At 40.7% G+C, this 23,663-nt stretch overlaps 1 protein-coding gene across 3 annotated transcripts in view; it reads left to right on the top strand.

Moving 5' to 3' along the window:
- Positions 1-1,657: 1,657 nt before the first annotated feature.
- Positions 1,658-23,663, top strand: part of gcm2 (glial cells missing transcription factor 2) — a 28,293-nt gene continuing 6,287 nt past the window's right edge. The window contains exons 1-4 of one of the 3 annotated variants that reach the window (XM_067997523.1): positions 1,658-1,945; positions 10,485-10,671; positions 11,605-11,857; positions 20,918-21,030. In XM_067997523.1, the coding sequence (XP_067853624.1) occupies positions 10,579-10,671; positions 11,605-11,857; positions 20,918-21,030 (459 nt within the window). In that variant the 5' untranslated portion in view covers positions 1,658-1,945; positions 10,485-10,578. Of the gene's footprint in view, positions 1,946-9,940; positions 10,328-10,420; positions 10,672-11,604; positions 11,858-20,917; positions 21,031-23,663 lie in introns of those variants that run through there. The other 2 variants (XM_067997529.1, XM_067997519.1) reach the window with 2 other exon arrangements.

A 23,663-nucleotide genomic window follows, 5' to 3' on the forward strand; every position in this document is an offset into this window, starting at 1 on the left:
CTACCTCTTCCCTTACTGTGACATTGGCAGCATCCTCTTCTTTAGTGAAGACAGATGCAAAGTATTCATTTAGTACCTCAGCCATGCTCTCTGCATCCACAAGAAGATCTCACTTTTGGTCCCTAATCGGCACCACCCTTCCTTTGACTATCCTTTTATTATTTATATGTTTTTAAAAGACTTTAGTGTTCCCTTTTATGTTACCCACTAATCCATTCTCATACACTCACTTTGCCCCTCTTATTTCCTTTTTCAGTTCTCCTCTGTACTTTCTGTATTCAGCTTGATTCTCTACAGCATTATTAGCATAACATTTATCATAAGCCTCCTTTGTCTGTTTCATTTTAATTTCTATATCTTTAGTCATCCAGAGAGCTCTAGCTTTGGATGCCCTTCCTTTCTCCCTCATGGGAATATGACTAGTCTGTACCTGAACTATCTCTTCTTTGAAGGCCTCCCATTGCTCGTTTTCTGTTTTACCTGCCAATCTTTGATTCCAGTCCACCTAGGCCAGATACCTTTTCAACTCACTGAAATTAGCCCTCCTCCAGTTGAGTATTCTCACATTTGATTGTTCCTTATCCTTTTCCCATCCTTTTTTTCCTTTCTTATCTTTCCTGAAAGCCTTGTAGCATGGAATATTAAGTTCCCAATCCTCCCCTTGTTTGAGCCAGGTCTCCATTATTGCCAATATATCATAATCCCATGTGGCCACTTGTGCCTGCAGCTCACCATCCTTATTTACCACACTTATGCATTTACGCACATGCACACCAAACCCATCCTAGTCTGCCTCACATTTCCCCCCTGTCCGATCCCTCCTATTTCTGAACTGCTCTTTATTCTAATGCTGTTTGTCTCTCCTCTGTGCACCTTGTTTCTCCTCTCTAATGCTTCATCCTGGTGCCCTTCCCCATGCCGAATTAGTCTAAACCCTCCCCCACAGGACAAGTTAACCTCCCTGGAAGAACTTTGGTCTCAGCCCTGTTGAGGTGCAACTCATCCATCTTGTAGAGGTCCCTCCTACCCCAGAACTGGTCTCAATGCCACAAGAATCTGAAGCCTTCCCTCCTGCATGATTTTTCCAGTAATGCATTAACCCGTCTTATCCTACTATTCCTATACTCATTAGCATGTGGCACTCGGAGTAATCCAGAGATTGCTACCTTTGAGGTCCTGCTCTTTAACTTCCTCTGTCTCTGTGCTTCTATTATACCCTAATGTACCCTCTTGCAAATATACCCTTTCAGAAACATTAATTGCCATTGGTCAGTCAACCCTCAGCCACACAGCAATTAAGGCCTGGTCAGTACCTACTTACAATTGATTAGCAGCTAACTGGCAACTGGCTCGAGATATTTCAAGTTGGTTGAAAGTTTTGTTGATTAGTGACTGAGAGAAAGTCCATAGTAATACGTTGCATGGATTGTTACGAGAATGACACACCAATGAATGATTGGTACTGGTGTGAGGTTACTTTTCCCCAGAGCTGGCTGCAGGGTGTGTAGCAGGAGATGGCGCTGCTCTCCCGCACACTCATCTCAGAGACAGGACTGAGGTGGGCACGGAATACGGCAAATCGGCTCAGCTGCCTCTTTTGTGAACGCACACAAGAAGGAAATGGGAAGAGGTTTACTCAAAGGGACATTGACCGCCCCCAATACAGAGTCCCGTGAGTGTAGCACCTCTCCAAATATAATATTTAAAACAAAGTTCAGAGATTTTTCTGGACTTTGCAAATGGAAACAAGTATAAGAAACTAAACTCAGCAATTGCTGCAAGGTGAGATAGATAACATCCCAGCTCTCGAAGCCACGACATTTCATCAAGCTGATGCGTTTGCTCCGTCGGTGAGAAGCCTCGGTGCCTGTTTAATAGATCATAACCCAGTCAGTTTTCGACATCCTCCGTTCACTTACACCTATTTTACCCATCAAAATCACAAGTACGTGAATTAATTTTCTAATTTTCCAATATAAAACTGTTCGGTCTGTATTTGAGGACGCGATCTCAGCGATGTTTCCAGTTAGATTAGAAAAACCTATTATCGTCGATCGAACCCAGATTTATTTATATATGTAGAAATAATTTTAGCTCAGCTTCATTGTACTAATTGTGCAGAGTTTATTATCCGTCTGGCAATATAAATAACTGCCAGGATAGGCCCTGAGACATTTATTACTTTATTTACTACTTAATCCACTACCTGGTGGATTTTTAAAAATTCTGTCTGTCTCTATATTTCAGCTTATTGATGAATATTGGGTTTTAATTGATTCAACATTGTGCGAAACAAGTCATGTTCTGTCCATCCTGACACATTCGTCGTTCAAATGCTATGACTTGATCGTGGACACAGTTCTCAAAGTTCTCAGAATGTGTAATATTTACAGGACCAGCCCCACATCCAAAATTAAAACTATCCCTTAAAGCAATCTGTTTCACTCATTGAAGTTTTTGGTTTCTGTCAAATTGAAAATAATATGACTTTCGTCCATAACTTTTCCCAAAGTCTCTTTTTTTTATAATCAAATAATTAAATTGTTCCTGTCACGGCTGGGGTAGAGTGACTTTAACATTATGATAGAAACTTTATGATCAAAAACACGATTCAGTGATTTTCGAAATTACTCAAATGTCAGGGAGCTAAGAAGCAGCTCCTTTTATTCATGTTTGTTGTTAAAACAAACCTTCCTTTCTTGACAATCGTCACCAATCGCGGTGGTTGTTACACGTCAGTAAAGTTAACGATTGGGAGGGGGTTAGTAGAAGTCCTTTCAATGTAAAGTTAAAATGTTTAATTCGGATATTATTTTGGGTAATGTTTTACTTATGATGAATTTTATAATTGGGGATGTCGATTTGCCGAGTATATCCGAGGACGTGCAGTCCACATCTCCGTTTGTTTAATTCAATATAAATCTAGGTGGTGGTTTTTAATTTTCTTTTTTTTCTCGATAGTAGATAATAAAACCGTTTTAAAAATATTACTGAATCATCCTGTGAGCGCCGATAAATATACTTCAGTAGTAAGTGATGTTAGACAACCAGTTCCGTGTCAAGAATACAATCTGAAACAAGGAATAATTCTCAGTCGATCACTCGAACTGTTTCCCATTCCTTAAAAACAGAAATCACCAAACAATTTCCTCAGAGCTGTTTCCGCTCGGCCGCCCAGCTCCCCTTTGAGGGGCTTTCCCGCGATGTTAGGGCGGCGGAGCGGCGGCAGCTTCGAGTAAATTCGTGGTTTTCGTATTTCCAACCAAAAGCAGCAACAGAAACGAGATTCTTTAAACGTGGTGGGAGAATCCGGATCAGCACCGATCATCACTCTGTACATGTTAACCTTGAAAATAATTTTGCTAGTTGATAAACCATGAAATGTTGCTCCATTCCAGTGTTACACATTTTTAAATCACTCCTAACAGTCTTCCATCGATTCTTCTAAACGTATAATTGTAAACAATTTTACAACACCAAGTTATAGTCCAGCAATTTTATTTTAAATTCACAAGCTTTCGGAGGCTACCTCCTTCCTCAGGTGAACGATGTGGAACGTATATGTATTGATCACAGAGCCAAGGTGTCAATCAATCGTGGTCAGTGCTATCATTCTCACCTCTGAGTCAGAAGATTGTGGGTTCAAGTCCCACTCCAGAGACTTTACACTTGAAGGCACTGCTGAGGGCGTGCTGTGCGGTTGGAGGTACCATCTTTCAGATGAAATATTAAACTGAGGCCGCATCTGCCGTCTCAGATGGACATAAAAGATTCCATGGCACTATTTAAAGAAGAGCAGGAGAGCTATCCTGGTGTCCTGGTCAATGTTTATCCCTCAATCAACATCACTAAAACAGATTATCTAGTCATTTACCTAATTGCTGTTTGTAGGACCATACTGTGTTTCCCTACATTACAGCAGGAACTGCACTTCAAAAAAAGTAGTTAATTGGCTGTGAAGTGCTTTGGGGTGGATGTGAAAAGCACTATATAAATGCACATTTGTTCTATACATATGCCTTCATTTTCAATTTAATTCAGTGTGATGCAAATCAATATTTACTAACATACTTTCAATTAAGTATAAGCATGGTACACAAATTTATTATCTAATTAAACATTGTATGCCTAGATAAAGTTCATTGTTGCCTGAAGTTAATTAATTAGTTTTGGATTTTCAGGTATTATTTCAGGGCAATACTTAAGGTGTCCCCTCTTGTTTCCCTGTATCTGATTTGTACAATATATTCCCGCAATTATAGTAGTGACCCAGATTGCTCCAATCATCTCATTTTATTAGAACACATTAAGATTACAGACTGAGCTTGATCATTTTCTGGTACCTTATTCCAAAAAAATGTCATCCTAGGATAATTGATCTCTTGTAGCTAAGCAGATCGAGCAGCAGGCATGGAAATAGAAAGTGAATAACTTTGTGTCCTTTATATGTGTGCTTTAAGGATAGTGCATATGATTTTTTTCCATGTCCATTTTTGATTCTGTAAAAGTGTATTTAATATTAAATGTGAACTAGCTGTAGAAAATGTTACGGCTGGCAGTTGACAGATATTTTAGACTATAGTTATATTTTCTTGTGAACATGAAGTGGTTTGAGGTACGGATGGATGTCAAAGTGTCAGTATCACTTGAGAGTGATATCCCAATCTCCATCACACTGTTGACAAGTGGTGAGAAACGACCTCCCAGAGACCATCTCACAGGGATGGAGTATAACTCTTAGTCCACTTTGAAACTGAACTTCGAAATTGCTGGGAGGTAGGCTGGATTTGCAGAGCACTGTAGAAAATGTGTATTGAGTCTTTAAATGTTAGGAAAAAACAGAGAACTGCAGGCTGTCTTTTAAGTTAAAAAAGTGTGCCAGGAACAGAGGTGCACATATTTGTGGAAACACCCTGCAAGTAAGCACCCTGCACAGAGCTCTGCACATACATGTAAGCACCCTGCACAGAGCTCTGCACATACATGTAAGCACCCTGCACAGAGCTCTGCACATACATGTAAGCACCCTGCACAGAGCTCTGCACATACATGTAAGCACCCTGCACAGAGCTCTGCACATACATGTAAGCACCCTGCACAGAGCTCTGCACATACATGTAAGCACCCTGCACAGAGCTCTGCACATACATGTAAGCACCCTGCACAGAGCTCTGCACATACATGTAAGCACCCTGCACAGAGCTCTGCACATACATGTAAGCACCCTGCACAGAGCTCTGCACATACATGTAAGCACCCTGCACAGAGCTCTGCGCATACATGTAAGCACCCTGCACAGAGCTCTGCGCATACATGTAAGCACCCTGCACAGAGCTCTGCGCATACATGTAAGCACCCTGCACAGAGCTCTGCGCATACATCTAAGCACCCTGCACAGAGCTCTGCACATACATGTAAGCACCCTGCACAGAGCTCTGCACATACATGTAAGCACGCTGCACAGAGCTCTCTGCATACATATTAGCACCCTGCACAGAGCTCTGCGCATACATGTAAGCACCCTGCACAGAGCTCTGCACATACATGTAAGCACGCTGCACAGAGCTCTCTGCATACATATTAGCACCCTGCACAGCATTGCAGACATATATCCAAGCTTTCTATATGCATGCACCCTGCACCATGCACGCGCCATAAGCAGAGCTTTACCCTGGTAGAGAAGCACATTGAAGAACTTGGATGACATCATAATCTGATAAAAATTCCAGAAGATTATCAACCTAATCTGAGCCCTGAAATGTGTTACTGTTTGAAACATGCTACTACGCAATCCTTATATATTATTTCTATTATTCTATATACATATACAGTGAAGCTTATTATTGAAGGCATCCTGTTCTGTGTGGTGTCTTAAAACCGGTGGTTCCTCATTACAGGAACATTGTATGAAGTGACCCTGGACATGAGCATACAAAAAATAATAAAATGTATATTGTTGAAAGTGTATAAATACTTGGTTGACTGTGTTTTGCAGTCCACACCTTGGCCTTAGCATCAGTCATATTAAACTTCAGACCACTAAGTTTGTGATGTAAAATTCTTTCTGTTTCAAACATGCAGATGCTTGCAGTTCCATTTTGTTGCTATGCAGCTCGTTAATGACCTGCCATGTTCCCACATTTCTGTGATAAATATTTTGATTTTGTATGTGCTATAATGATTGCAAAGGAGCGTGTTTCAAACAGTTACATATTACAGGGTTCAGATTAGGTTGATAATCTGCTGGAGTTTTACTCTCTTAGTTTATGAGGTCATCTAAACTCTTCAGTGTGCCATTCCTTTCTATTATCCTACATACATATAAGTGGAACATGTCATTTAAGATGTCCGGTTATATTGAGAAAAGGTAGTGTCTCGAAACTGGTGGTCCGTCATAGCATGAAGTAACCCTGGAAATTAGCATACAAAAAACAATGTATGTTGTTTAAAGTTTAAAAATGTATTTTACTAATAACAGAAATACTGTGAGTTAATTGTATGAAATAAACACAATACACTATCGACAAGCGTTTAATTAACACACTGATTGTCATTACCACAGATACTTTGGCTGTTTTTTACTTTTTCATTTGTTTTCATTTCATTAATAGAATGTTCTTCTTAAAAACATCTAGACTTACAGTGAAGGCATTTCAGTTGTGAAGCATTCTCAATTACTTCTTCTGATAATATGACTTTAATAATTTGACTTGTCTTTTCCATTGCTTGGAATCACCCATTTGAAGCACTAAAGTCATAAATTGTTTTTAATAAACTATACGTAAATGACTTTATATGCTAATCTAATTTGAAAAATATTTAATAAAAATAACTTTTCAAAGATTTTCCTGAAATCATTATAGTTCATTTCGAGTGTCAGAAGTAATGGTTTTTCCTGGAGTATTTTGCCAGTCACCGGAAGGTTCTTGGATCAAGTTGCACAAAACAACTCTGCAATTTTGTTGAGAACTTCATAGATTTCACGGCGACGTTTTGTGTATTTTTGTTTTGAATTTTCTCTACTGTTCTATTGCAGCAATTTTTAACATAACAAGAATTTGGGTTTTAAGTGCATCTACTTCTTTTGCCACGGCACGGCATGATTTAGCCAGCAATTCGGTAACTTTCGGCTGGTCAAAGCTTATTGTTTTCGCCTTTTATTTTCGACATGTTTGTTTGTCCCAGAATTAAATATATCACGGGATTCCCAATTATTGGAATTCTTAGGATACTCATTTGTTAGAAATAAATGATTAATTATCCAGGGCGATTACTCCGAAGCAGCGCGACGACAATTCAAAGTATTCGTTTCAAAATTGCTTTATTTTTTGATATGTTAACCACATAGGTTTGAGGAGAAGCCAATGACATTTTACCTCTCATTTCCATCATATTACTGAACTTTCCCTTGAAGGTTCCTCTTTCATGAAAACTTCCTTGTTTTGCCATTGTTTTGTCAATTTATATCGATACTATTTAACTAAGGCGACGAAAACCAAATCTGGTGTGGTCCTTAATTACGAGTCAGACAAATGGCTATAGTTATAAAGAGCTTGGATGTTTGTGGCGTTCAGCAAATAGTCTGTAGTTAGAGGCTATTTACAATGGAAACACTTTCTAGCCAAACTATTATGGTTGCATGCCAAGGTGTTTTTTCTTAACGGGGTGTTTTAAATGATCGGTTCCATTGTGTAGTTAAACTGGGGAGGGTGGCTTCCCTACTTAGGGGCAGTCTGTAAACACCATGTATTATTCAATATGTATAAATGCGTAGGCTTCAAGGAGATCTTGAAACATTTACCTGAGGAAGGAGAAAATCTCCGAAAGCTTGTGAATTTAAAATAAAATTGCTGGACTATAACTTGGTGTTGTAAAATTGTTTACAATTGTCAACCCCAGTCCATCACCGGCATCTCCACATCATACTTAGGAGTCAAGTGAGGTGTGTCAGCAGCTCGGGACTCCCCAATATAGTTATATTGGTTTCATTTTGAGGTCAGTATTGATTTAATTTGGGGTCAGTATTGGTTTAATTTGGGGTCAGTATTGGTTTAATTTTGGTGTAAGCATTGCTTTAATTTTGGGGTCAGTATTGGTTTAATTTGGGGGTCAGTATTGGTTTAATTTTGGTGTAAGCATTGGTTTAATTTTGGTGTAAGCATTGCTTTAATTTGGGGGTCAGTATTGATTTAATTTGGGGGTCAGTATTGGTTTAATTTGGGGGTCAGTATTGGTTTAATTTTGGTGTAAGCATTGCTTTAATTTGGGGGTCAGTATTGGTTTAATTTGGGGGTCAGTATTGGTTTAATTTTGGTGTAGGTATTGCTTTAATTTTGGTGTAAGCATTGGTTTAATTTGGGGGTCAGTATTGGTATAATTTGGGGTCAGTCTTGGTTTAATTTGGGGGTCAGTATTGGTTTAATTTGGGGTCAGTATTGGTTTAATTGGTTTAATTTTGGTGTAAGCATTGCTTTAATTTTGGTTAGTATTTTGGGATCGGTATTTGTTTAATATTTGGGATCAGTATTTGTTTATTTTTGGGATGAATATTTGTTTATTTTTATAGCAAGTATTGTGCCGATCTGTGAGTGAAATCGGTGGATCGGCCAAATACACAACATGCTGATCATGAAGCCAGCGCTCTGTGCAGCCTGACGCTTCCCCGGTCTGTCTGCCTTTCCCTGCCCAGTGGGTTGGGGAGTCAGTGTTCGTGTCGAATGTCTGCATTTATTTCCTGGAATACGATCACCCGACTGAGCAACTCAATTCAGATCTAACTGCGGAATGTTACTGTCCCGTTTCATCGTTACTAACATATTTTGCCCCATATATTTTAACTATAACCTTAATGTTTAGTCCAGCGGCTAAATAAATCGCGAATCGTCCCCATATTTATATAATGAAGATTGTAATATGTAAGATATGCTACCAAAACGTTTGGCAGCTTTGCCAGAATAGGTTCCAGATTTACAAGATTTGTCTTGATTCCTAAACTGAAAATCTATTGGGTTTACACAAAACAATCAAACAACAGGTTTGTTTTTTTCTCTGTTTTATTCACTACACTTGGAAAGGCTCCCACATTAGTCACACAAAGTGAAGCAGTGTTTAGCAGCCGCGCCTTGTTGTTATATAAATACGGGGAAAGGCAAAACACCTTCACAATGCACAACGTAGTGCATGGGGAACGTTTTCAATTAAATCTATTTCATCCTGCACTTTAACCAGCGATCGGACTGATATTATTTAAATATTTTTAGAATTATATAATAAGCCAATTTTAGAAATACGTATTTTGCAGTTAACAAGCACTTTGTAGAAACCCACAATAACTCCGATTTTTGACCGCACGATTTGGACCAACAAAGTCAAGATCTAACCTTTGTAAACGTGCAACGAAGCCAAGAGTTTAACCGTAGAGTTTAAGTCGAAATATTTTATTCTCCTCTTGTGTTAAACTGCGTATCTCATCATTGTCACCGAACTCAGATTCACACTTAATTGGATCCGCAAGAATGTTAAAAACAAACGATGCCTGTGATATTCTGTCTCAGCTCCTGTTCAAAATAACCCATAAAGTAATGTGAAACTCCCCCCAATCCTTTACACTATTCACAGCACACTTTGAACCGTGATCGTTAAATTGAACAAGTTTACTATTACTTTCACAATCTTTTATCGTTTTGTTTAAAATTTACCACATATTGCACTCGCAACATGAAATCTGCGTGTATTTGACTCAAATCCACTTTAGACAAACCGTCAAGAAGGACAGTGTGACTTTCGCCCTAATAATATTTTGTTTTGACTGTTAAGGAATAAATAATTGCATTGTGATACAATTAGAAACCGGCAAAGCACCTTTGCTGTTACAATGTGTTTACATGGTCATTTGAAGTTTCCTACTGGTTGTGTTTTGATGTGGTTTCTAACCTTTACTTTGTGGCTGATTTCTGCTGTGTTTGTGGCTGGTTGTGTCTCTGGAGGCTGTTTGCTGTATTTCAGACACTGGCAGGCAGGTGGGTCATGTTTGACTGGCTGAGCGCCTACGTGTGGATTAGAACAGGCTATCTTCTCAGGTCACGAGCACGGTTCACCTGAGATGAAAGTTGGTGCTGGTGTTCAACTCCTTCCCATCTGTGTCAAAAGGAGAGAGCGTATCCTGAATCACTGAGAGGATAACCGGGGACCCAGGGAGCGCGCACTATACCTTCACTCATCTTTATACTCCAGTGCTTTCAAAAAAAGGGAAAGTGCACGACGGGGCGCATCACATCGAAACTTCATTACACTGCGAACAGGATCGAATGGGATTCGAGTAACACAGGTTTGCTAGTCTCAGTGAACACGAACACTTTCTGTCAGGCTTTTAAATCATATATTTATTAACTTTATTTTCCCACACTGTGTTTATTTCTAGGCGTGTCAGCTCGTTCCCCCGTCCCCTCTCACTTTTCCTTCTCTCTGCCCTTTATTTTGTGCAGTACATGAATCGGAGAGGCAGTGTGAGCGGAGTCCCAGCCCAGCCGATGCCACCCGGTGTATTTGAGCAGAGCTGATCGCTGGGAGAGAGGAAAGATGTCCAAAGGGGACCAGTACGAAGATGCTGACTGTGTGTGTTCCTACGGAATGAAAATTACTTGGGATATTAACGACCCCAAACTTCCTCAGGTAACTGTTGGGAAAGTCTCGCTATGCAAGAGAACGAATTCAAACCTGGTATTTATTTATACAGAGTATGGTGCAATTTACAGTCAGGTGTCGCTCCTAAATAGGACTTTGAAATTAGTGACATATTTAATGTATATTTCAAACCGTGCATCATGTTACATATTTTAAAGTGTATTATTTTAATGCACTTTAATTCAGTTTCAAAAATAAAACGTGAGACATTTAGATCCGCAGATTATTTATGAGGATTGGAGGAGGAGGAGAAAGAATCAGACTCGGTCCACAACAGGCAATTAAAAAGCACGATATAAAGTCCAGGATCGGGTTGTTTCTGTCAGACAATTCTGTTCTTATATTTTAAAGTCACTATAAGTGTTGCGGTTTACCGGCGGGTAGAAATTCCAACTCCCGGGATATTCCAGCTCGACCTGCTGCCAGGTTTGTGTTTCAAGTATTGTGCAGATTTTTTGAGTGTTTTTTCAAAGACGACAGTTTGAGAAAGATTGACTTGGGGTCCTGAACCATTTTTAATATTTGAAACTCTGGGTTGCGCCTTTTACCGAGTACATCACTCACTCCAGCCGTTGTGTCTCCTATGTCCGTTCCTTTAAAAAGGTTTAAGAATTAAAATCAAATAGATTACAAAATTAATCATTTTTAATAATGTCTGTAATTTGGGGCTCGGCTTCGGATGATCTTAATTGCAGCATTTGCTTTTTAATAAAACCTTTTATTCATTTTACTGATCCGCTCAAAATGAACAGAGGGCGTGTAAACCGGGGATTAATAAATGAGAATTAAAACGTGTGAATTCTGGTCTAACTCTGTGTGTCCAGAACAAAGCAACCCACGTGTGTCTGCTCGTATAATGCTTCTTATCTAACAGTCTTGTATAAATGAAGAGAAATCAACAATTTTGTGTGCAACTTTCAGGATGTGAAGCAGTTTGACATGTTCCAGGAATGGACGGATGGCTACGTGCGATATATTTACACTGCAGACGATAAAAATGCACAGAGGCACCTGAGTGGCTGGGCCATGAGGAACACCAACAACCACAACTGCCAGATCTTGAAGAAGTCCTGCCTGGGAGTGGTGATCTGCGCCAGAAACTGCACCCTGCCTAATGGCAGCAAACTGCAGCTCAGGCCGGCTATCTGTGACAAGGCTCGTCAGAAACAGCAGAGTGAGTACCCTAGGGTCTGGCAATGAACTTCACTGCTGGATTAATATACCTTTCTTTCACAGAGAACCCGTGTGTTTCTACCTTAAATTGTGGTTTCACATGATTGAGCTAGATTTGTATTAGGAAGCACGGTGGGTGCTGGAATGTACCATTCAAACACTCCGCTCAACAAACAGGGAACTGGGCATATATTTGGAAAGGAAAAATCAAAGATATGGAGAAAGGGCAGGGAAACGGGTCTAAGTTTGCCGACATAACAACAATGACTATACTTCAGAAAATGCAATTCACTGGATGTGAAGCCTTAGGATATTCTGAAGAGATTCTATATAAATGCAAGCTCTTAAGTAAATCGCTCTTTCAGAGAACCCCAGGTGCGATGGCCTTAATGGTCTCTTCCTGTGCCTTAAAATTCTACTGTTCTAGCACATGGAGGTAGCTTGGTTTCTGCAATTGCTAATTCGGTCCCAGTACTCTATGGGTTCAGGTCTTTCTTGACTTTCTAACATTACTCCCAACACCACTGATTGCAGATGCCCTAAGCTAAAGACCACAGTTAAAAGTTTTTGGCATTTTCTTTCTGAATAAATAGAAAAACGTTTTCTGTAATTGTTTCTAATATCTTCCCTTGCTGTGTGTATTTCTGTGTGTATGTCCTGTAAAATACAGAGTATGATTGTCACAACTTTTCTAGGAGCTACCTTTAGAATTATAATCCACCCTTTTCACTCTAATATTGAGTTTGTTTAAATTCCCATCATTACAGAATATAGAATGTTACAGCACAAAAATGTGTTTTTCTCCATATGAACCACCTAATCTAATCCTGCTCGCTCCCATATCCTTTAATATTCCTCTTTTTCAAGCATCTATACAATCCCTTTTTAGAAGATTCTGTTCCAACAGTTTGTGGCAAAGAATTCCACACTCTGACTACCCTCTCTGTAAAGATTTTTTTTTGCAGCTTGCCCTTTAATTCTTTGTGTGATTAACTTAAACGTGTACTCTCATTGTAGTCTCACCAACCAGTGGAACAATCTATCACTATTTACTCTATCATAACTCTTCATAACCTGGACGGGCTCTGTCAGTCTACACTTAACCTTCTCGACTTCAGTGAAAAAAAGTCCTAACTTCTTAAGGCTCTTTTCATAACTGTAACCCTCATTGTTGATAGCATAATAATGTATTTAGGGCAGACGTACTAATAAAAATTGGTTTAATAATTGTTAGGATGGCTCAGGACGACAGGGACCAAAATCACCTGATGAACATTAACAAAATATTTAGGTAGAACTCTTAATATTTAATGATATTGATGTTACCAAAACAGTTTTCTGTTCTAAGGCTGCAGTTGCATTACAGCTATTGGTATTTGTGGAGTGCAATGTGCAGCTGGCAGACCCAAATTATACTGCTAGCCACACAACTACAGATTTTACTGAGGTCAGCGACAAAGGAACTCTGCAGATGCACACTAGAATGCACGCGCAGAACTCCAGTCCCTGGGTGGCTAGGAAGTGTTAAAGTTATGAGAGTATAGATAGAAGCCTCTGCTTCTGCTAACATTAAAAGCATTAAAAGGTAGGTTTATACAGTGCCCAAGGCATCTAATGGACAGGCCAGGCACTTTTATACTATGGCTTTGCACTGGACTGGAGTTATATTGCACTCAGTGTGAAATCAATGTCCAGGAAGCGTCTCACATCTTCTGGCTTTTGAGTGCTCAGAAGTCTGATTGGGACATGACAACTCACTTAGACTGTCACCTTTGCTTCCATGTGCACCCCAAAAAAATCCTTGTATTGATGCAAAAGTGGCAGTATTGAATTTTGTAACTGCAGTAAATATATAAAGACATTTGTTTATATTAAATCCTGTGCTCCCAATGGGGAGCCACGTTCAAATGGTGCATTTGTCAGAGATAGGGCTATAACACTATAACTCTGACTTGCAATCCCCTCAAGCACAGCTCCTCACTGGGAACGTGCGATCAGTGAATTTATCATATTACCCTTTTATCTCTTTCATATTTTGGTAATAAAAAAATATATTTTAGCACTTGTGTGGAAAGGGGTTTTTCTTGTACTAGTAATTTGCTTAATTTTATGGTCACACAGTGGGACTGAGATCTATCAACACAAGCTTGTTGGACCTATTGGCCTTTTAGCTTTTCTGAAAATCCTTATAATCTTAGTTTACGAGCAAATGAAAATAATAACAATATAAAAAAAACTATTTTAGGTAAACAAAATATCTGGCAGCGATTAAACATTGTCCAGGAAGGAATGGGTGGTACAATGAGTAGTACATGGAGGACATCCAGATGCTTTATAAACCATATCAGTGAAGCTCGAATAGCTTGTAGAATCCAGCACAGCCTATCACGCCTGTGCCAGCTCTCTGAAAGAGCTTTAAATGTAGTCCTATTCCACTGTCCTTTCTCTAACAATTGTAATTTTTCTTTTTAAAAATATTTATCCATTTCCTTTTAAAAGCTATTATGGATTTTGCTTCCACCATTGTTCCATTCCATGTCCTAACAACCCTCTACATGAAAATATTTCTCCTAATCTCTCCCTTTCTTCTTCTAGTGATGATCTTATCCTTTAATTACTGACTCACCAACCAGTGGAAATAGATTTCCCTGATTTATTATATCAAAACATCTCATATTATTGAATTTATATGAATCCCCAGCGATGTGTTGTGATTGGAAATACACTCTGTTTTAATCCCAATAATATGTTTAGTTGCAGTTTATTCCATTTAATTAATATTATTAAGTGCTAATGTTTTATTTTTGCAAACGGTGGTTGTTATGATGTACAGTAATGGACAAGAGGTATCTGCGATTTTAAAAAAATTGTTCTTGGGATACGGGCAATGCCAGCAAGGCCACCCTTATTGCCCAAACTTAGCTGCCTTGAGAAGGTGGGGGTGGTCCTTCTTCTTGAATTGCTGCAGTCTTTGTGGTGCTTCCCCAATGGTGTTAGGTAGGGAATTTCAGGATGTCCACCCATCAACAATGAAAGAATGGTGCTATATGTCCAAGTCTGAATGGTGTGTGGCTTGGAGGTGGTGTTGTTTCCACACCATTACTGCTCTTGTCTTTCTTGGTGGTAGAGGTCACAGGGCTGGGAAGTGTTGTTGAACAACCTTGGTGAGTTGCTGCAGTGTATCCTGTCAATAGTGCGCACTACATCCATGGTGTGCTGGTTTGTGGAGTGGGTGGATATTGAGTCCAATAGCAGGACTCAAACGGACTGCTCGGTCCTTGATGGTGTCAAGCTTCTTGCAGCTGTACACATACAGGTCAGTGGTGAGTATTCCATCACACTCCTGACATGTGCATGGTAGATAGTGGCCAGGCTTTGAGGGGTCATGAGGTGAGCCACTCATTACCGAATACCCAACCTCAGCCCTGCTCGTACAGCCATGGTGTTGATATGGCTAGTCCAGTTAATCTTCTGGTCAATGGTGACTCCTAGGATATTGATGATGTGGGACTCGGCAGTGGTAATGCAGCTCAAGGCCATGGATCGTGGCTGAGCTTTTTCTTGTTCGAGAAGATCATTGCCTGGTATTTATGTGGCTCGAATGTTACCTGCCGCTTATGAACCTAGGCCTGGATGTTGTTCAAGTCCTGCTGTACGCTGGCCTGATCTGCTTCATTACCAGAGGAATTGTGGATGAAGTTGAATACCATGGCATCATCAGTGAACAGCCGCACTCCTGACCTTATGATGGGGGAAAGGTCACTGGTGAAGTAACTGAACCTGGTTGAGCTGAGGATACTTCCCTGAGGAACTCCTACAGCGACATCCTGGGGCTGCGATGATTAGGCGAAGGCTGATAGGACAGTAATTGGCGTGCCTAGATTTGTTCTGTTTTTTTGAGGATAGGCCATACGTGGGCAATCCTCCACATTGTTGAGTAGATACCAGTGTCACAGCTGAACGGCTAGCCTAGGGAAGAGCTATCTTGTGTGCAGGCCCTGAGCACTACAGTCAGGATATTATAAGGACCCATAGTCTTTGTTGTGTCCAGTGTGCTCAACTGCTTCTTAATGTAATGTGCAGTGAATTGAATTGGCTGGACACTGGAATCTCTGATGGTGGGGACCTTGGGAAGAGGCCAAGTAACATCATCCAATCAGCACTTTTGGCTGAAGACACTTGCAAACACTTTATTTGCTGAGGATGGGAATGTTCACTGAGTCTCTTCCTGTTGGTTGTCTGGCTGTCCACCATCATTCGTGACTGGATGTGGTAGGGTTAGAGTCTTGCTCTGATCCGTTGCCTGTGGGACCACTTAGCTCTGTCTATAGCTTGCTGCTTTTGGTGATTAGCATACAGGTAGCTCTGTGTATTAGCTTCACTATGTTCATACCACATTCTAAGGCATGCCTGGTACTGCTCCTGGTGTGTTCTTCTACACTACCCATTTGACCAGGGTTGTTCTCCTAGCTTGATGACAATGGATGTGTGGGGCCATGAGGTTACAGATTGTGGTGAAACACAATTCTGTTAATGATCATGGCCCACAGCACAGTTATAGTGCTATACTACCGAATGGAGGATATTGTCATTGTGGAGATGAAACTTTGTCTACACAAGGACTGTGCAGTGCTCACTCCTACCAATGCTATCGTGGACAGATGTGTCTGCGACAGGTGTTTGACCTACTCCCGGCGATACAATGGGGTAGAAATCCGTCTGGGGCGGGAGCACAAAACAGGCAATAGTGAATCGACAGCGCCTTTCACCCTCCGCCCCGTTCACCCTCCGCCCCGTTCACCCTCCGCCCCGTTCACCCTCCGCCCGATTCACCCTCCGCGCCTTCTACACTCCGCCCGTTTCACACCCCGCCCGTCTGACACTCCGCCTGTCTGACACTCCCGCCTAAAACGAATTTCTGCCCAAACGTGTCCTGAGCCACACATGAACTATCTACCACTTACAGACTCGTCAGACTCAATCCTCTTGTAAGGCTATTCAATATTACTGTTTATATTCCTTTAAAATACAGGATCATCTAACGTGTGCATCGAGAAGGATCAGGGTGTTTGTACAAGAACCTTATTTGAATTATTATTATTTCAGAAGGTGAAAGGTGAAAATAGCTTTTGTACAATAAGCAAAAAGTGGTATATGTTAGATTGGCTCAGTGTGTATTTTAAAGGTTCAGTGGAAACATATATAAGCATTGAAACTCTTACCTACTGCCTCTCGTGAGGATTTCTTATTCAATGAATGGTTGATGCAGTTAATATAAAATCATAAGCAGCTAATTTTACCACACTATTTCCATTGAATTATTTGTTAAATCTGGGAGTTCACCTACGTTAAGTCATTTGTTTTGGGAACAATAGACTACTTTCAAGGTAATTTTCATGAGTCACCCAAATCTTACAAGGTTAAAGGAAGAGTGAATTAAGTAGGGCTTTTAACAAAACCCACACAGGTTACATTCATGGAATATTGTAGATGGCAGTAAAGGGATTAAATACATCTGTGAACTGGATTTTTTTTTAAATTTTTTTTATTCGTTCACGGGATGTGGGCGTCGCTGGCAAGGCCGGCATTTATTGCCCATCCCTAATTGCCCTCGAGAAGGTGGTGGTGAGCCGCCTTCTTGAACCGCTGCAGTCCGTGTGGTCATGTGCAGACTTTAAAGTTTCATGAGTGAAATCTCACTGTGTGTTATTACTAACTAATATATTACCATGCAATGTCGTTGTTAAAACAGTGGACAAAGGAAGCGTGTATAAATACAATACTAAACTGTTCCAGTACAGCTACAACACTGGCATCTACCCGACAAGGTGGAAAATTGCCCAGGTTTGTCCTGTCCACAAAAAGTAGGACAAATCCAATCCGGCCAATTACCGCCCCATCGGTCTACTCTCAATCATCAGCAAAGTGATGGAAGGTGTCGTTGACAGCGCTATCAAGCAGCACTTACTCACCAATAACCTGCTCACAGATGCTCTGTTTAGGTTCTGCCAGGATCACTCGGCTCCAGACCTCATTACAGCCTTGGTCCAAACATGGACAAAAGAGCTGAATTCCAGAGGTGAGGTGAGAGTGACTGCCCTTGACATCAAGGCAGCATTTGACCGAGTGTGGCATCAAGGAGCCCTAGTAAAATTGAAGTCAGTGGGAATCAGGGGGAAAGCTCTCCAGTGGCTGGAGTCATGTGCCATCTACAAGATGCGCTGCAGCAACTCGCCAAGGCTTCTTCGACAGCACCTCCCAAACCCCCGACCTTTACCACCTAGAAGGACTTGCACATTCTCCTCTACACCATCCTGACCTGGAAATATATCGCCGTTCCTTCATCGTCGCTGGGTCAAAATTCTGGAACTCCCTACCTAACCCTGCTGTGGGAGAACCTTCATCACACGGACTGCAGCGGTTCAAGAAGGCGGCTCACCACCACCTTCTCAAGGGCAATTAGTGATGGGCAATAAACGTTGGCCTTGCCAGCGATGCCCACATCCCATGAATGAATAAAAAAAAAGATTGCACAGATCAACTTCACCCCTTTAACTATGACTTAAGCTAACTGTGTATATTTTATACACCTCGCTACATGTTTTGAATTTTCTTTGCTACTTTCATCGATCTATCTTGACAACAGGAAGAATCAAAAATGTCAGTACAGAAGAACCTATTTGGTCCATCATCCCTCCTTATATTCTAACCTCAGGACGTCTCAAATCACTTTACAGCCAATGAAGTACAGTTACTGTTGGGAAATGTGGCAGTTAATTTACACACAGCAAGGTCCCACAAATAGCAATGAGATAAGGACCAGATAATTTATTTTTTAGTGACATATATTGAGGGATAAACATTGGGCAGGATACAGGACAATTCCAGCTTTTCTTCACATAGTGTCATGGGATCTTTTATGTCCATCTGAAAGGACAGACAGGGCCTTGTTTTATATGCCTCATCTGAAAGACAGCACTTCTGACAGTGCAGCATTCCCTCAGTCCTCCACTGAAGTGTCAGCCTAGATTATGTGTTTAAGTCTCTTGAGTGGGACTTGAACCCCAACCTTCTGATTCTAGAGGTGGGAGCATTACCACTGAGCCACAGCTGACATTTGTTTCTAACTATTTTTCTTCGAGTTTTTATCTCATTCCCTCCTAAATGATTGATTCAACTTCACTAGCTCCCTTTGGTAATCTATTCAATACCCTAACAACCTTTTGCATGAAAAAATCCTTCTAACCTCCCTCTCTATGCTTCAGGTATGAAGTATTGCATTGCACAGCTAATTCTTGTTGATACATATCAATCCCTGTCTGTAGTTTATGTTCAAGCTATAATATTTTGCTACCATGCAGTATTTTGTAAAAAATTTAGCTAAATGAAAAAAATAGTGATTAAGACTGGTATCTGCGGGGTGCGATGTACAATCAGCAGACCAGTGGTACTGCTGGTCATTTTCACCATCACTAAAGGTCGAACTGAGGTCAGCCATAAAGCAGCTTCCACAAGAGCAAACTTTCATCTTTAGTGCTCCCAGCACATCGTTTTTGCATTGGAGCAAATATTGGGAATTTAGGCATACTCCTGGTGAACAAACTCTGCATCGAAAGCTAAAGACCTTATGGCACAGTTGCAGAGCACCCCTCCTGTTCAGAGAATGTGATACCTTGATAACATTATAACGATTCCATTCAGATTTAAGAGTTCCTGATAGACCACCCAGACACTGGAGCTATACTGCAGCAGTGCAAATATAAAGTGGTGTGAGACAGACTGTAGTGCACTGGGAAGCCAGATTGGGATCTGACCCCTGAGTTATACTGGCATCGATACACACTTAAAAGTACTTCACACTGATACAAGGGTGGCAGTATAATAGCACGTTAAGGAACAGGAGCAACATTCAGCAGTAACTTCACAAAAAACAGTATGCTGTACTGAGAGAACCTTTATGACCAGACTGTCCAGTGAAACAATTGAGTACAAGCTTGGCATGTTAAAGAAAGGACATGCATTTTTATAGTGCCTTACATGTCTGCAGGGCATCCCAAAGCACTTCACAGCCAATTAATTACTTTTGAAGGTCCCACAAACAGCAATGGGATAAATGATCAGATAATCTGTTTTTGGTGGTGTTGGTTGAAGAATAAATGGTGGTCAGGACACATAGGAACAGGAGTAAGAACATAAGAACATAAAAGATAGGAGCAGGAGTAGGCCATTCAGCTCCTCAAGCTCGTTCTACCATTCAGTTAGGTCATGGTTGATATATACCTCAACTCAATTTACCTGCCTTTACTCCCTTACCTAACAAAAATATTTCAATTTCAATCTTGAAAATTTCACAGATCTTTGGGGAACTCATTCCAGATTTCCACTACCCTTCATGTGAAAAAGTGCTTACTGGTTTCACTCCTAAATGGCCTAACTTCCCTGCTTTTGTTCAAATAGTGGCACAGGATCCTTAATAACCACCTGAGAGGGCAAATGGGGCTTTGGTTTAACGTCTCATCTAAAAGACAATGCAGCACTCCCTCAGTACTGGACTGAAGTGTCAGCCTGGATTACATGCTCCAATCTGGGAGTGGAGTTTGAAGCCACAACTTTCTGACTCAGAGGCAGGAGTGCTACCAATGAACAAAGGCTGATACTTGATAGGTTATGCTGATACTTTATAGGTCAATACATGTTGTATTTGTAAAGTAATGGCACATTTGAAATAATTCTTATTTTGTTTTGGTGCAGAAGTGTCTGCAGTAATCATTAAACAGTTAAGTCCACGTTAGTTTGTCTTTTGCTTAATCCTATTTAGAGGAAAATAAAGGGGTAATTTTGAAACTTCAGCCTCTGGTGGAAAGCTTCGTCCAGGGGCAATGCATAACAGAAACTCAGGCACAAGTTTGAATCTTTGGTATATGCTGTCAGTGAGAACACTAAATCGGAAAATTACCTCTTGGGTGTAAGTTTGAGACAACACTGATATAGTAAGCGGGCCCTTCTTCTCTCCTGTTCCTGTATTATAACAAGTCCTAATGTGTAGTTTTATGTTTTGCAGAAAAAGCGTGTCCGAACTGTAATTCAGCACTGGAGCTGATACCATGTCGAGGTCACAGTGGTTATCCAGTCACAAACTTTTGGAGACTCGATACCAAAGCCATATTTTTCCAAGTAAGTTATATTTAGACGCAATTACATTTTAATTAAATAAAAATATTAAACACATTCTTTAATCCCTTTTTTAGGACAAACTACCACGATATTCCTCTATTTGTCTCTCTGTGCCAGACATTAATTGAGGTAGAGAGGGTGACTCACTCCCAGGCCTCCACTTGAGATCTCTGAACTGACCACTAAGAAGTGATAAGAGCAGCCAACGGGCAAACCTCCTACTAATTTCCTTCCATCTGCTTGGTGTCTCTCCACAGCAATACTCAGTGCAGTGGGGCATTGAATCGACATCATTAAAAGGAGAAGTTACATTTGTACAGTGCCTTTACTGTAGTGAAACATCCTAGAACTACATCCAGTGGTGTTGTTTCAGCCTATTCTACCATCACACTGACTCCCTCAAAGCTCCTTATTTGTTATTCGTTGTGACGTATTGGTTCATATTTTCCTCTTTTGCAGAAAAAGGTTAATAACCCTATTTTTTTGTAGATTTTAACACGCTATCAAGCAAAATGGTGGCTGAGAGTAATTGTCCTGCAGACAATTTTGTGAATAATGAAACAATTAGTGGCAATGTTCCTGTAATGGTGTTTCTCTCACACTTCCCAAGTAATCAAATTGCAACAACGAAAAATGTTAGTAATCCAACTGTGGAATTTGCAATTCTTTTGCAGCATGAATTCATGAAAATGGAGAAAATCCCAACTCTAATCTTCCCAAAACGTATCCCAAACAGCTGCCTCCTCTACTAAAAGTTAAAAAGTAATGTATACAACTTCTACATTTAAATGGTGTAGATTCCACCCAATTATTATTGATACCGCTTGTATTCAGTAGCACGAGGAGTGATAGGATGTGTCACACACTTTATTGCTTCTTCTAATTAGTAACAAGGTGATGCCTATTTTGCAAATGGGAATTGAGGTTTGGCCAGCCACAGATCGTTATCTGTACATAACATGTTGTGAAAAAGAAATCCAAGAGGGGTTATACTTGGGATATCAATGTCAAAATAAAAAGGATTATGTGTGTGCATTGAGAAGGGAAAGTAACAAATATCAAGAAGGAAATGGAAAGCAGAACAATACATAGGTTAAGGTTGACAATATTTTGTAAACAGGGGCTGGACATTTCACCCAATGACTAGAAAAGAATGGAAAATCTGGCTCCATGTGCACTGATATAGTCAAATATCATGTTCCATCTGTTGGTATTTTTGTCCATTTCTCACATGAATTATGTCAATCACACCAGACATGTGCATTCTCAGTTATGTAGCTATTTTATGGGGATTATGACTAACACATGAATGCCGTGTAAAACCTCTAAACTCAGTTAATTATGCCATTTGTTGACCTACATGTGCTGTGCTGCAAATTCATTATAAAACCATTATAATATACTCATATAATCAAGCATAAGACATAAGGCAGATTACGGAATTACAATTTTATTTTGCAGTAAACAGTTGTCACAGAGCCTGCTGTGTATTTTTTTTTAAAAGCCATTATTACATCATTTTCAGTAGTTTTTTTTAATCATTCTTCAGGATGTGGGTATCATTGACAAGGCCAGCATTTATTGCCCATCCCTAATTGCCCTTGAGATGGTGATGGTGAGCCTTCTTCTTGAACCGCTGCAGTCCGTGTGGTGAAGGTTCTCCCACAATGCTGTTAAGTGGGGAGTTCCATGATTTTGACCCAGTGACGATGAAGGAACGGTAATATATTTCCAAGTCAGGATGGTATGTGACTTGGAGGGGAACTTGGAGGTGATGGTGTACCCGTGCACCTGCTACCCTTATCCTTCTAGGTGATGGAGGTCGTCGGTTTGGGGGGGTGCTGTTGAAGAAGCTTTGGCGAGCTGCTGCAGTGGAGAGTATTGCATCACACTCCTGACTTGTGCCTTGTAGATGGTGGAAAGGCTTTGGGGAGTCAGGAGGTGAGTCACTCGCCACAGAATACCCAGCCTCTGACCTGCTCTTGTAGCCACAGTATTTATGTGGTGCCCTCCAGTTGAGTTTCTGGTCACTGGTGACCCCCAGGATGATAATGGTGGGGGATTCAGCGATGGTAATGTCATTGAATGACAAGGGGAGGTGGTTAGACTCTCTCTTGTTGGAGATGGCCATTGCCTGGCATTTGTGTGGCGAGTATGTCACTTGCCACTTATTAGCCCAAGCCAGGATGTTGTCCAGGTCTTGCTGCATGTGGGCACGGACTGTTTCATTATCTGAGGAATTGTAAATGGAGCTGAACACTGTGCAATCATCAGTGAACAGCCCCACTTCTGGCCTTATGATGGAGGGAAGGTCATTGATGAATTAGCTGAAGATGGTTGGGCCTAGGACACTGCCCTGAGGAACTCCTGCAGTGACATCCTCGGGCTGGAGATGATCGGCCTCCAACAACTACAGCCACTGGAGAGTTTTCCCCTAGTCCCCATTAACTTCAGTTTTACTAGTTACTCTCATCTTAGCTCTGGAATTCAGTGCTCATGTCCATGTTTGGACAAAAGCTGTAATGAGATCTGGAGCTGAGTGGCCCTGGCGGAACACAAACTGAGCATTGGTGAGCAGGTTATTGGTGAGTAAGTGCTGCTTGGTAGCACTGTTGATGACTCCTTCTATCATT

Source organism: Heptranchias perlo, chromosome 2 (genome assembly GCF_035084215.1).
Source record: "Heptranchias perlo isolate sHepPer1 chromosome 2, sHepPer1.hap1, whole genome shotgun sequence".
In the NCBI taxonomy this organism is placed as follows: domain Eukaryota; kingdom Metazoa; phylum Chordata; class Chondrichthyes; order Hexanchiformes; family Hexanchidae; genus Heptranchias; species Heptranchias perlo.